Raw genomic sequence first — 14,322 nt, forward strand, 5'->3', positions numbered from 1 at the left:
ATAGGGACCGTGTGTTATGGAGATGAACATGAGACTGTTGTTTTATCCTACCTAGTGGTTTGTGTTTGTTTTTGTAATGTGGTGTGAAATCCCCAGGTCATGACATATCATGTTAAATATCTTTTGTAATTCCAACTAAAAAAATCAGCCGACTTATAAATTAGACACTCCCTAACAAAATCGTCTAGGTCGATTGACTCAATCGATCGACACATGAAACCAAAAGGAAACCTCGAAGTTTCTCATGAAATTGGTTCCAAATGTCACGAAGAACAGCAATACACTTCGACATCCGACCTTGCCTTTTAAACCCAAACCAATCTGAAACGCCACGTCGCCGTCTCCCCTATCTGTCGCACAGATACGTACGCTGCCTCCTTTGCTTCCACGCTCCAACTCCGACCGCCTTAGCCTCTTCTCCTCGCTCCACTTCTCTTCTCTTCGTCCCCTTCCCACCAAAAACTACTCTTCACTGCACGCTGCAAGAAGCAGAGCAAGGAGGAAAAAAAAAACAAGAATATTTCCTCTAACATATCCGGCCACCGATCTACGTAAGTACGCCGTAATCCGGTGCCGTCTCCATGGGTTCCTCTGATCGGAAGGTACATCCGGCCGCGGTTCGTCGGCTCTCCTTCCCTTCCGCTGCTGTTGTTCCCCCCATGTTCTATCTGGTGATTGATCTTTGTATGGCCTCTCTTGGATCGATTTTGATTCCTTGGTGTTTGATCTCCCTGCAGGTGGATGGGATCGGGGTGGTGGAGGAAGGGAGGAGGAGCTGCGTCGAATGCCGCACCACCTCCACGCCCATGTGGCGCGGCGGGCCGACCGGCCGTAGGGTGAGTGCTTCATCGATCGCTTCCATGTCTGCTATATATTTCTGTTAAGAACTTAAGATCAGGGCGGAACAGAATTGGGAAACATGGGCAAATAGTTTATTTGATCATCTTAAGGAACGTCGATACACAGATGGTCGGCAGCTAGCTCTGCTTTTGATGCGAATTTCCTTGCTGCTTGTTTTTGTATAAGTTATTCTTCTAGATAAGACATCCTACTTTAGTTCCTGATGTTCATGGTCATCCCGTATGTTCATCTTTGACTACAACTTAGATTTGGGAATACACACGTCTTCTTAATATTGATCTAATTCATACAGAAGTTCTAGTTTCGTTCAGGCATGTACGTATAGGTATTGGTGATCTTGATGTGTGGCTCCATGTTAAATAAAAGCTCTACAATCTGAATAATGGAGTTCAATAAAAAGCAGTTATGACAAAATAGTATCAAGAGCTTCATGACCGAGTCAAATTGTTGCCTATTTAGTAGTACTATCTTGTTTCATCGTACCCCAGCTGATGATCGAAACACATTTCACCATTGCTTATCTGTTCGCTCCAGTTCTTCAGTTATTGGTTCCTTATTAGGCAGTTGGTCGTCAATACAATCATTGCAACTGACATGCTTTCGGAAGATTCCTGAAGTTTCCTCTTACTGATTGGCTTGGAAAGATGGAATTTTTTCCCTTTGACAGGTTGTAGTTAGGTTTTGGTCGAATCCTAATATGACTTGTCTTGATGAACTTTTCTGTCTATTCAATTTGATCGGAACCTGGTGGTTAGGTGAGACGTTCCTTCAAACAGTGCTAACTACCGAGCCTAATTGTGTACAAAGGCGGGAGAGATACTTTATCCCTTATGCTTCTGCCAGTTGACTATTCTTCTTCATCCTTTTCCTTGGAATGCTTCTGATAACACTTAAAGAATACTGAGCATAAATAAAATCTCACTGTAATTGTATCATAAGTTGAATGTAGCTTTCTAACTCCTACTCTGATCTGCAATCGCAGTCTCTGTGCAACGCTTGCGGCATCCGGTACCGGAAGAAGAGGAGGCAAGACCTTGGCCTAGATCAAAAGGAGCCGCCGCAGCCGCAGCTCCAACATAACAGCGAGGAGGCGACAACAACTGATGTAAAAGACAGCAATAGCAACAGCAGCAGCACTAGCAGCAACTTGCAGGTGGTCCAGAAAAGGAGGTTTCTAATGGGGGTGGAAGAGGCTGCGTTGTTGCTCATGACATTATCTTCCCCACCTGCATCCACCTTGCTACATGGCTGACAAACCTAGCTGCCCACACCCAAATCACCAATGTACATACATACACACACACACGCATAGATACAAAAACGCGCACTCTAACACGTGCGCGCTCACCAGCCGACGATTCCAGTCCAATCAAATAGCTTCATTGTTCGTCAGGATGAGATAAGGAATAGGGGGGTCTCCTATCTCCAGATGATGTGATAGTGTGAGGGGCAGAGTTAATTGATGCCCATCTGATCTGATCTGGATCTGTCCCATGCTAATATGTGGCGTCACACCGTGGATTTTCATGCTGTCTGCCTTATCTCTTTGTTATTGTGGTAGGCTCCATGTGATCAGAGAGGTCCGTTGATCTCACTACAAACACTTGTTTCTTGTTTTTGCTTCTTTTTTCCTTCTTTCGTTCTTTGGATGTACATCGATGTATAGGAGGGGTTGATGATGAAAAGGAAACATCATCCCTCTTCTTCCTATAATAAAGCTGAAATATTATTTATTCAAGATCATTTACTTTGAGTTAGTATTTACTGATCTACCTGTGTGGTATTGCAAAACAGCAGCTTCTGGGGAAAAATATTATTCACCAAAACCGCCTTATCGTCTCTTTTTTACATTGCCGAGCATGAGAAACAAGCACAAATATAAGAGGCTATGGTCGCTCTTGCTAGTGCCAGTCCTTAAAAAATATCACATGAAGTAGACGGTTGGTCGGTTGCGTACACCTATGCCAGGCTGCTAGTGATTGGATACTATCAACCTACAAATAATGCCCAACTAATACAATTGATGTAGTTGGTTTTGTATGTTGCAACCATTTGTTTGTTCTCCTGCTACCAGCTAGCACGTTTTGATTGATCTTCAGAATGAAGGATGTCAACCGTATTACCACCGGAAACCTAGCAAAATTCCCTCCACATTCCTCGTTTCTTCGAACTGGTAGTAGCATTCGATGGGTGAGACGGTGTACATGCCTCAAATACCGTGCTGAGCAAGCGGGTAAACGACATTAACAGAACACTTGACAGGATAGTTCTATTCACTTTCTATTCCTACCTGCCTACATGGATAATTTTGCCCGGTTTCTCCTTTACCGGTATAAGCGTTTCCGGCGTAGTCATTTTCGGCGTAGCCACAACCTGCCTCTTGGCTTTTCCTACCGCATCGTGTTGCCCGGCTTGTTGTTTTCCGATTAGAACATGATCATACACAGTCATCTGCTATGCGTTTGCATCATTTTCTCTTACTAGTAATTTGGCACGTGCAATGCACGTGTGTTTTGCGGTACATTCCAACTCGAATACACATTTATCTGTGTGTAAACTAATATGTCGTATTATGATAAGAATATACCTATCGCAATATGCAGTAGTTAGAAGGAATTATCACTTATGCATGTTCAACGATTGAGAAAATTTGTTGTCCATACACTACCGATTTAAGTTTCACCCAAAGATATTAAAACTCATAACTATAGTTTGGGGTTACCATCATCCTCATCCAAAAATCAAACAAAATTAAAAAGACAAGATGGCATAGTCCAATCTGAAATCGAACATGTAGAAATCATTTGTTCATAACTTTCAAAAGCATTTGGATTTGTATCTTAGAAATAAGATACTCCTACACATTGCATCTAAGCTGAGTTCAAGAGTCTCAATACAAATCGATGAAGCATCCATATGGGCAAATAGGTCATGACCATTTTAATCCAATAGCTATGTCATAGTAACATTAACTCCAGCAGTAAGCATATCTCAGAAAATCCAAGAGATATGCGAGCATCCTTCCATATCCACCCAACAACAGTATTTCAGTACTTTAAAACATTTATGTAATATCAAAATTATAACCATTACTCATGCACCTGTGTAGGTTTCCACCAGCTAGCTCGACAAAACTAAAGACAACTAAAGTTAAAAAACTGGGCGCACTTATCTCCACTACTATTAAAAGAGACAGAGCTCCGGGTGGACGATTTTAATGATCAGAGTGCATATTCTGCTTTTTATTCTTAACAGCAAAACAATTGAGAAATAAAATTAATAACTTGCTACATACTATACTTTAACAATATTCAGAAAAAATTAGATTTTTTGGTTCTAGATGAAATAGAACACTTTAATTCACGTATTTAATACACAAAAGAAGCTCACTTCTATCTGGCAACAAAAAGGAAATATCTCCTTACGCTATTATATGCATAAGCCTTAAATAATGCATTCCTTTGTTTGGGATACCTGGTTTTGCTGCATCCAACCAATCATCAGATATGTGTTCAATAGCATGACAAGCTCGACTGCATAGTCCACAACTTTCTTGGTCCTACTTCAAAGAAAAGATACATATCTAGTTGACGTGCAACAATGAGATAAACCATGAACATATATTGGAATTGAGATGGGTCAAGAACTTACTATATGCCCTAAATATGAACACGGAGAACTGCAACTTGACAATAACATTCTAACTGGCATTGCAATTTTCTAACAAAGAAAGAAGAAATAACTGCGAACAAACTGAAAAATTGAAAAACTTCAATGCAGTAACAGGCTCATGCAAAACCTTTGCAAGGGATAGGTCTCAGGAATAATTGTAGAAGTCAAATGCAGTTACAATTATAGGGCTAATCAAAGCATATCAGTAAAGCATATTTGAACTGGCAAATGCAAATTACAGGCCCAACAAATGGTGCATGCACTTTCTTCAGAATAAATATATGTCTAATTCTCTGTAAATTCACATCTATAATTTTCGTACATGATTGCAATAAAATAGCAGCTCCTACTACTTCCGTAAAAAAAGGACTTTCACGTGCATGCAAATCAGAATGGATAGATCATGGTTAAGAGTATGTTAGGAATCTCTCCGGCTCCGTCAAACCCGAGGAGCCCGTAGAGCTCAGTTTCACCCACTCAGGGAAAATGACCTGCAACTCCTTCCGCTCTGGGAGCGCACTTGAAGAGCAGAGAGGATCCAAACAACAATGACACTGAAGTGCTTAGGGAAGGTTGTTTAATTTGTACCAAAAGAACTGATACACACAGATCAGAGCATGGAATTTCTTCCGTCAGTCATAGCACATCATAGGCCAACTTGAAGGCAAGAATTTCTATCAGATGAAACATTGCAAAATCAGGTATGGAGAAACAACTAAAACTGTCAAAATATCCACCATTTACCTATATACTCTTCAACCAAATAATCTGCTACCACTGTAATGTCAAAAAGCAAAATTCTGATCAATATTCTTGTCTTCAGCTATAGATAGTGAACGGGCGACGGGCGGCGGGCGGCGGGCGGGCGACGGGCGGCGGGGGACGGGCGGCGGGCGGGGCGACTGGCGGCGGCGGGCGACGGGCGGGCGCGGGGACGGGCGGCAAGGCGGGCGACGGGCGGCGGGGGACGGCGGCGGGCGGCGGGCGACGGGCGGCGGGCGGGCGACGGGGCGGCGGGGACGGGCGGCAAAGTGGCGACGGCGGCGGGCGGCGGGCGGGCGCAGGGCGGGCGGCGGGCGGCAGGCGGCAGGCGGCGAGCGGCGAGCGACGAGCGACGTGCGACGCGCGACGGGAGTGATTAGAGTGATTAGCGATTGGATTGTCAGCCCCGGACTGTTTTAGCGCTAATGTCGGGTGGCTTTTGAAGCGTTGGATGAGTGTTTGACGGCTGCGATCTTTTGGATCTGCCCCCTCTGGGCTTTTTTATATTGGTATAGATGTCAGGATGGGGGGACGATGCCTGTCCATGTGACTTGCTTCCGGCATTTCTTGCCGAACGCACTGATTTTGACGCTAGAGCTGCTTTCTAATGCGAGCCAGCTCCGCGTTCTGTGCCTCGATCATATCGAACAACTCTCTTACTCGATCTTGCTGCTTTGCTAAAGCCTCACCTGAAAGCGAGTCACACATCTCTACTGCCCTATCAGATTTTATTGTTTTATCCGGACTACTGTACTTAGGTTTCTCTACCATGCTCAAAGATACCAACGCACTTTTGCTGGAAAGAACTTTCCGGCGCAAGTCCTGCTCTAGATTGCGACCCTTAAGGCGGTTTCCCGCTGCTCTAGTTGGGTTTGCACTAACAGAAGCAAAGTCATGGGCAGCGTTATACTCACGTAGGGTTAGGTTGAGCTCTTGCTGGGCCTTGACGATGTTGGCCGCGCCAGAGAGCAGCTTCTGCCGCTGCGCCTCCAGTTCGGCTTGAGCCGCAGCGGGGTCGATGTTCTGCGGGATGGGGGTAGCCAACACGCTCATGGCCGCTTGGAGCGGGGTCTCCGGTGGCGCGGTAGATGTTCCGGCGACGACCTCGTCGCGCTCGGTCGGCGGTTTTGCCGTGCGCGTGGACTTGGTCTGCCCAGCGCCCTCCACAACAGCTTCTTTGTCGGTGCCTCCCGCGCCAGCCATCAGCACCTCCACGCTGCCAACGGCGCGGTCGGAGTGCGGCCCGCAAGCAGCTGAAGACCTTGGTGGATCAGGCGCCACCAGCACCGGCGAAGGGTACTGGCGCTCCTTGACGGTGCCGAGGTAGATGCGGTGGCTGCCGAACTTGATGATGCGGCCGTTCTGCGGGTAGCGGCCGCCGTTGGCGAAGCAACCCGCCTTGTCATCGATGAAGTCCAGCGAGTCGAGGCGGTAGACGAAGACCACGCGCTCGCCGGACACGGTGAGAAGGCCCGCCCAAATATGAACTCCAACAAGCGCAGCTGCTGGCCCCACGGTGGGCGCCAACTATCGTCGTGGGGAAACAACAGATGCCATAGGATGGCTTAAGTTGGGGCCGAATGTGCGCTAGAAGATCCAGTGGAGGGTGTTGTTAACAAGGGAAAGAATTGGAAAGAAACCGGTATGTATTCCTTAACTTGGCCCTTGGCCAGTACAAGCTCCTCTCTGATGAACGGCCTAACTTCTTCCTAGCTCGAGTCGTCCCGCGCAGGGGTGTGCCCCTCTCCTTATATAGGGGAGAGGGTGGCTTACAAGGCAAGAAACCCTAATGGAATCTAAGATGAGCTAAGCTACTTTATAAAGCTACTTTGGCCCGCCTGGCACTGGTTATGACTTTAAACAGGGGGTGGTGACCTCCGCCGGTACCTTTTACGTCATCATCTTGCTTTGGCGTCAGGGCTTCGTTTAAAGCTGAACTGCTTCGCTCATCCTTGTCCTCTAGTCCTTGACGGAATCTTTGACCAAAGTGCCGACAGGCTACAGCGACCCCTGGTTCTGGTTTGCCGGTACCTTTACCTCTGGTTCCGGTACCTTCGCACCTAGCCACACAGCCTCTTAGAGCCAGTACTTTGGTATACCCCTCTAAGGATACCGGTTCGTACCAACTCCGGTTAGCTGAACTTAACTTCAGATTCCGGATCACTCTGTGATCCGGTTTAGCACTACCATATTATGGTGAACTTGCCATACTCTTGGCCTACCGGGAGCCATCCCCCCGACAACATGACTTGTGGAGTCGTACACTACTCAAGGATATGTATCCTCGTAACCTTATTGACTAGGGACAATAATTACAAGCATCATATAATATATATTTTCACAATCGAATCATGATACATATCATTGATGATGTTTAAGAAAAATATTAAACTTATAAATACATGAGAAAATATCATCACCACTAGGGCATATTTTCCAACATTAAGGTCGCTCAAGGCATGTTTAAGAGATGAGGTTCGCGCACTTAAGGGGTTAAAATTGTTAAAGTGTGTAAATAGATTGTACTAGCCATTTTCATGGACTTTTGCTTGTGTTGACTAGTGCATGAAGCATGGCTTGGTACCAGTGCGCGAGTATGAAGTTTGAATTTACCCTAAAATTCTTGTTCCACTCTCTGCGCTCACGCGTTGGCTCTTGAGTCGGACCTTTGAGACCATTCTTCTTCTATCCACATGTTAACTCCCCGTCACACGCAAGAGGATGTGTTGAAGTGTATAAGTGTATTGTCTAGTCATTTTCATTTTTTGTTGTGTTCATAGTGCCCTTGCTTAAGGTGGTAGCTGAAATCACAGTTTTCGGATGAAAAAGATCAACCTACGGTTGAAGTACGAGATGTGTATTTTCCAATTGTTTTAGACACTTGATTGTGTTAAGTCGGTGGAATTTCTGTCGCGAGGCAGACGGCCTTCAGTTGGACTTTCTCCCCTCGCTTTGCTTGACACTATTGAATAAGGAATGGCATATGGATATGTTCATCGGGGACGGGGGCTATTTCCTCCTTTCCGAATTATACCTTGATCTTTGCTCCTTGACAACCCTACTTCCAGACATGGACTATTGATTAATCGCATATGAAAAACAACAACACAAAAAAAATCTCTTGTCATAATATAGATAGTCTTTGTATAAGAAAGAAGGACGTACAATTATTGACATGAAAATCAACCACACACAAAATCTTTTGTCATAATTTAGAGTCGTGTGCAATTATCAGCATATGAACAAACATCACACGAAAATCTCTTGTCGTAATTTAGATAGCCTTCCAAATAAGAAAAGATGTACAATTCAGTTCAGATATTAGACTCTATCAAGGATAACAGAGAAATTGTTGAAAAGTGATACAATCGTGTTTCATGGAACGTCGTGCAACAAAACAGTAGTCTTGGTTCCTTTCCAGCAGTTAATCATTTTGTATTTTCTCATGTTTTTCTTCAAGCAAGCAATAGTGTTAGTACTTGGTCCCTATCAAATTTATTCTGTCAGTTGACATCGAATGCAAATGACAAATGCAACAAACAATAGTTTAATGTTAGAAGTTAGTACACGTGTATCAAGACAGTATATTACCTGGCAAGACATAACTTGAATACCGTATATCCCCACATTTTGTGCCATGGAAGAATAGACCTAAGGTGCTGTCTATTTGCTGACTCCAATCCAATGGCAATGATTAAATCATCTTTATGACTATGTCAAGATTCCTATCCCTCAAGAGTCCAGTTGCGACACTGACAGTGAACCGATGCGAGGAAAGCCATGTAATCACCAGACCTATACCAAGAACTATACTGTTAATTAAGTGTCAATGAGCTGCTACTTAGTATATCTGTACTATGAACCAGGTGTAAGGGGAAGGGAATCAGGACCTTGATCCATAAGGTGACTTGCATGCAGCAACAATATGAGATTTTGCCAAATCTGCATTCCTCTATTCCGTAAATAGTGAAAATAGTAAGTAATTAGATTATTATATGTTTCAGAAATAAGGAGTTTATAGATCATATAAATCCATGACCATGGATAAAAGATTATGGAATTTGCAAAATATTAATTAGCCTGGTTGCAAGATATGCAAATTGTTCCAGTTCTAACACAAACTAGAAGCTATGGAGTACAAAACAAAATCTGATGAACAATATTTTCAAGTATATGTTGCTTTCTGCCATTATGTGTTAATTGGATTTATTTATACCTGTAATCTTCAACAAAGTGGATGTAAGAGGACAGGTGATTCGACAAACTAAAGATGTCTAGATGTCATTCTACTAAGAAAGAAAATTTGAAATACCGGATGTAGCAGATTAGTTTAACTCCTTTTCAGGAAAAAAAAACAGATTAATTCAGCTACAACTATTAGGAAAGCTGCAAAATAGCATAAAACAGAATACAGAGAGATTGCTCGATTTATACCTGAGATTCATAGTAAAGTCCAGCATATAATGATGCATAAAAGAGTTCGCCATTAGAACTACTAGAAAAGTTTGAAGCTAACTGGAGAGTGGAGACAAAGAAATCATGATAAGGCAATGTCAGTCTCACAGAAATCTATAAGGACACAGACTAGATATATGCATTCTACTTCAAATAAAATCACCTTCTCAGGGTCCCCGCCATCTTTGAACAAGGCATAAGCCTCACGCATTACAGGTCTTCGATCTAAACCAACCTGAAAGTGAATTTCACACCAAGTTATCAACAATTTTTAGTATGCAGGTGCAGCAGCCCCTTTTTGTTTGAAATATGAAAATGATTGCAAAGAGTACCAAAAAGTACTACATTGGAATATGGTATGCTCAGTATCCCTACCAAATTTGGTTCGTACAAAAACCACCTATATGGTTCAACTCAATCTTCAATTCGTCAATGAATTTATAGATTTGTTATGTTTGACGTTTGGTTTTCAGGTGTCCTTTTTAGCTAGCTTGACATCAAAGTTCTCCAATTGTGTACTAACGATAATATTTTATTATGTTGAATGCATTAGCTATAGACACGGTATCACTGAATTACACTGAAAAAAAAAAACAGAACTTGCCTCCAAGAAGCGCTTCCTTGCTTCCTCTACCCCATACAGCTGAGCTTCACACAGAAAGCACCATATCGACTCCTCGGTGTCATTGGGGTTTTGAGCAACATCCAGCCTGAACTGCTCCGCGGCGTCTTCGAACCTATTTCAAGTACACAGCCAGTAAAATGATGGATAAACCAATGGATTAGTGATTGGATTATATGTATGCACCTGTCTAGGTAATACAACGAAAGGCCCCTCTGCCAGAGATCTGAAAACACAAACGCACATAGTTGCAGCATGTTCATCTTCTTCATCCGAACTGATAACAGGTGTAGGTGCGCAAGGGTAAGTTAGCACCACGTACATGCTTTCTGCCGTGGATCCAACTCAATCGCTCGATCGAACTCCGCCACTGACCCAGCCACATCTCCCTTGACATGTCGAAAAATAGGCTCAGGGGCTCTTCTGTAATTACGGAAATGGAATGGGAAAGGAACGCAAAAGGAGGTCATGTTATCATCTGACCTGCTTGAAGAGCTGCATGCCTCGACGGACGGCGAGAGTAGCGGCGGCTGCGCCGCCAGCTCCGCCGGAGAGGAGGTCCCAAATGCCAGCAGCTGCCGGTACGAGGATCCTGCGCGATATTGCGGGGGTGGCGGCCGGCGGAAGCGAAGAGCGGAAGAGTTTGGGGGGCAGCGGTTGGGCCCAGCGGACGTGGCCGCAGGCTCCGGTGGCCGACGGGAAGGGGAAGGAGGCCGGAGAACGGAGAGACAAAGAAGTGGATGTCATTCTGGAATTTGGATGGAAGCGAGAGGAGCCGTTTTCCGTCTGGAGTGAACGAGGCGATAGCTGGCTTTAGGCAGTGTTTGTTGTGGCTTTTTTTGGCTTTGGCTTTGGCAAAAGCCACCAGAAGCACCTAAATAGGTGCTTTTTTTGGCTTTTGAATTTTGGAAGCCAAAAACAAAGATCCTATTCTTTTGGCTTCCAAAATCCAAAAGCCAAAAAAAGCACCTATTTAGGTGCTTTTGGTGGCTTTTGCCAAAGCCAAAAGCCAAAAAAAGCCACACCAAACACCCCCTAGCCTACGCGATTGCGTTACGATTGCCTGCCACTCAAAATTTATTTTTCGCAACTTTCGTACACTTGGGTCCGTCCCTGCTACCACATTTTGAATATCAAGAATATTCAAAGCAGTCCGTGTACAGTGCGATCATAGAAAGCCACGTGGCTCATGCCCATTTACCACGACTGTGCATCCAAAGGACATCCGCAAAAAAATAAGAGACGTGAAATAAACATTAACGTTAAATATGGCCCTAAAAGTCCACATTGCATTAAAAACCATTAGATAATGGCGGCGGAGGCGGTGCTGGTCGGCAAATTGCAGTCCTCGTCGATGATGATGAAGCCCTACGGCGGCTAGAGCTGCACTGGAGCAGGCGGTGTTGCGGCCTGGTCTGCTAACATTGGATGGCCTAGTCGAGGCTATTCCACTTTGCGAGCTCATCCGGTTTGGTGAGCTTGATGGCCTCCTCCTCAAGGAAGGCCCAGCGACACATAGACCATGGCATCTCCCATATCGCATTTTGAAGGTCGGGCTCAGGAATAGAGCGTAGACCGATGGAGGCGTGGGCACATGTTTTTCCGAGCGAGAGCGGCAACGATGCATGTGGGTGTCGCTGCTCTCTTGGGGGTGGCATTGTGGGTACCTACTTCGTGTTAGGGCTTCGGGTGAAAACCCTTGATCATCGATCTCGACGATCGTGGCGCGGCATGTCGCTACCCTTTTGGGGCGCTGTCGTGGAGCTCTATTCCCCTCGGTCTCCTTCTTGATGTTGGTGGCAAGTCTTACTTTCGCCATTTGATACGTCTCCAATGTATCTATAATTTCTTATGTTCCATGCTAGTTTTATGACAATACCTACATGTTTTATTCATACTTTATATCATTTTTATGCATTTTCCGAGACTAACCTATTAACAAGATGCCGAAGCGTCAGTTCCTGTTTTCTGCTGTTTTTGGTTTAAGAAATTCTACACAGGAAATATTCTCGGAATTGGACAAAACAAAAGCCCACGGTCCTATTTTCCACGGAGTGTTCCAAAACATCGAAGAAGAGTCGGAGACGGCCAGCAGGGGGGCCACCCCATAGGGCGGCGCGGCTGGGCCCACTGTCGCGCCCAGGTGTGGGGAGGCCACCCCCTGGCTCCCCCGACGCTGCCTCTTCGCCTATATATTCCTTCGTATCAAAAAACCCTAGTACCAAGAGCCAAAATACGAGAAAAGTTCCAGAGACGCCGCCGCCGTCAACCCCATCTCGGGGGGTTCTGAAGATCACCTCCGGCACCCTGCCGGAGAGGGAAATCATCACCGGAGGGCTCTACATCACCATGCCCGCCTCCGGACTGATGCGTGAGTAGTTCATTCTTGGACTATGGGTCCATAGCAGTAGCTAGATGGTTGTCTTCTCCTATTATGTCATCATGTTTAGATCTTGTGAGCTGCCTATCATGATCAAGATCATCTTATTGTAATGCTACATGTTGTGTTTGTTGGGATCTGATGAATATGGAATACTATGTCAAGTTTATTATCGATCTATCATATATGTGTTGAATAAGATCTTGCATGCTCTCCGTTGCTAGTAGAGGCTCTGGCCAAGTTGATATTTGTAACTCCAAGAGGGAGTATTTATGCTAGATAGTGGGTTCATGTCTCCATTGAATCTGGGGGAGTGACAGCAACCCCTAAGGTTGTGGATGTGTTGTTGCCAGTAGGGATAAAACATCAATGCTTTGTCTAAGGATATTTGTATTGTTTACATTACGCACAGTACTTAATGCAATTGTCTGTTGTTTGCAACTTAATACTGGAAGGGGTGCGGATGCTAACCCGAAGGTTGACTTTTTAGGCATAGATGCATGCTGGATGGCGGTTTATGTTCTTTGTCGTAATGCCCTAAGTAAATCTCATAGTAGTCATCATGATATGTATGTGCATTGTTATGCCCTCTCTATTTGTCAATTGCCCAACTGTAATTTATTCACCCAACATGTTATTTATCTTACTGGAGAGACACCACTAGTGAACTGTGGACCCCCGGTCCATTCTTTTACATCTGAAATACAACCTACTGCAATCATTGTTCTCGTTGTTTTCTGCAAACAAACATCATTCTCCACACCATACGTTTAATCCTTTGTTTTCAGCAAGCCGGTGAGATTGACAACCTCACTGTTAAGTTGGGGCGAAGTATTTTGATTGTGCTGTGCAGGTTACACGTTGGCGCCGGAATCACTGGTGTTGCGCCGCACTACACTCCTTCACCAACAACCTTCACGTGGTCTTCATCTCCTACTGGTTCGATAACCTTGGTTTCTTACTGAGGGAAAACTCGATGCTGTACGCATCATACCTTCCTCTTGGGGTTCCCAACGGACGTGTGCTTTACCGTCACAAGCAGCTACTTTTCTGGCGCCGTTGCCGGGAAGATCAAGACATGCTGCAAGGGGAGTCTCTCACACCCAATCTCTTTACTTTGTTTATTGTCTTGCTTTATTTTATTTTCTGTCTTGTTTGCTTTCTTTATATCAAAAACACACAAAAAATTAGTTACTTGTTTTACTTTATTTAATTCGGTTTTGCATTATTTATTTTTAGGGATTTCTATTTTCGTGCCCCTGGTTCGTTAGTTGTACTCAGTTTTCCCCAGCCCCTTAGTTTTTCCTCAGTTTTCCCCTCCCTCTAGTTTGAAACCCGTCGCAGACGCTCAGACGGGAGGGTTGCCGTCTGGTCAGAGGCCTTCACCGTTACCGGTGACGGCTAGGGAGCCGCGTTGGTGTTGAATTGACCGTTTCTTTCGAACTGTGTTGATGTTGGATCGGAGGAGCTCACCCAAAGCTTTCCACTCCGCCCGATACTGGAGGAGCTCACACACCGCCCCTCCGCCGCCACGCCGTCCTGCCCTCCTACCTTATGGCGTCGTCCGCCG

The 14,322-nt window shown here is 44.9% G+C and overlaps 2 protein-coding genes across 4 annotated transcripts; one reads left to right on the forward strand and one right to left on the reverse strand.

Annotated features, from left to right (window-relative positions):
- Positions 1-355: 355 nt before the first annotated feature.
- LOC127326947 (uncharacterized) lies at positions 356-2,599 on the forward strand. Its single transcript, XM_051353745.2, has 3 exons — positions 356-602; positions 738-836; positions 1,844-2,599. The coding sequence occupies exons 1-3, from the start codon at positions 582-584 to the stop codon at positions 2,111-2,113; spliced, it is 390 nt and encodes a 129-aa protein (XP_051209705.1). The 5' UTR covers positions 356-581; the 3' UTR covers positions 2,114-2,599.
- Positions 2,600-8,534: 5,935 nt separating this feature from the next.
- LOC127326921 (uncharacterized) lies at positions 8,535-11,183 on the reverse strand. 3 transcript variants are annotated; one of them, XR_011755489.1, is made up of 9 exons: positions 10,856-11,183; positions 10,695-10,761; positions 10,559-10,598; positions 10,355-10,487; positions 9,914-9,985; positions 9,730-9,810; positions 9,186-9,237; positions 8,887-9,090; positions 8,535-8,781 (listed from the first exon to the last, which is right to left on the reverse strand). XR_011755489.1 is itself a non-coding variant. In XM_051353704.1 (8 exons), exons 1-8 carry the CDS (start codon positions 11,117-11,119, stop codon positions 8,990-8,992), a joined length of 810 nt encoding a protein of 269 aa, XP_051209664.1. In that variant the 5' UTR covers positions 11,120-11,183; the 3' UTR covers positions 8,883-8,989. The 3 variants fall into 3 exon arrangements, 2 of the variants coding, with proteins under 2 accessions (XP_051209664.1, XP_051209665.1); XM_051353704.1 differs by lacking the exon at positions 8,535-8,781 and having other exon boundaries at positions 8,883-9,090; XM_051353705.2 differs by lacking the exon at positions 8,535-8,781 and having other exon boundaries at positions 8,883-9,090; positions 9,186-9,247; positions 10,856-11,181.
- Between the last annotated feature and the right edge of the window lie 3,139 nt (positions 11,184-14,322).

Source organism: Lolium perenne, chromosome 3 (genome assembly GCF_019359855.2).
Source record: "Lolium perenne isolate Kyuss_39 chromosome 3, Kyuss_2.0, whole genome shotgun sequence".
Classification (NCBI taxonomy): Eukaryota; Viridiplantae; Streptophyta; class Magnoliopsida; order Poales; family Poaceae; genus Lolium; species Lolium perenne.

Coding starts and splice junctions, on each gene's coding strand:
- LOC127326947 (XM_051353745.2), top strand. CDS start 582: ATGGGTTCCTCTGATCGGAAG. Junction 603..737: donor TGGGTTCCTCTGATCGGAAG/GTACATCCGGCC, acceptor ATCTCCCTGCAG/GTGGATGGGATCGGGGTGGT. Junction 837..1,843: donor GCGGGCCGACCGGCCGTAGG/GTGAGTGCTTCA, acceptor CTGCAATCGCAG/TCTCTGTGCAACGCTTGCGG.
- LOC127326921 (XM_051353704.1), bottom strand. CDS start 11,119: ATGACATCCACTTCTTTGTCTCTCCGTTCTCCGGCCTCCTTCCCCTTC. Junction 10,599..10,694: donor GGATCCACGGCAGAAAGCAT/GTACGTGGTGCT, acceptor TTGTGTTTTCAG/ATCTCTGGCAGAGGGGCCTT. Junction 9,986..10,354: donor CAAGGAAGCGCTTCTTGGAG/GCAAGTTCTGTT, acceptor ATTCACTTTCAG/GTTGGTTTAGATCGAAGACC.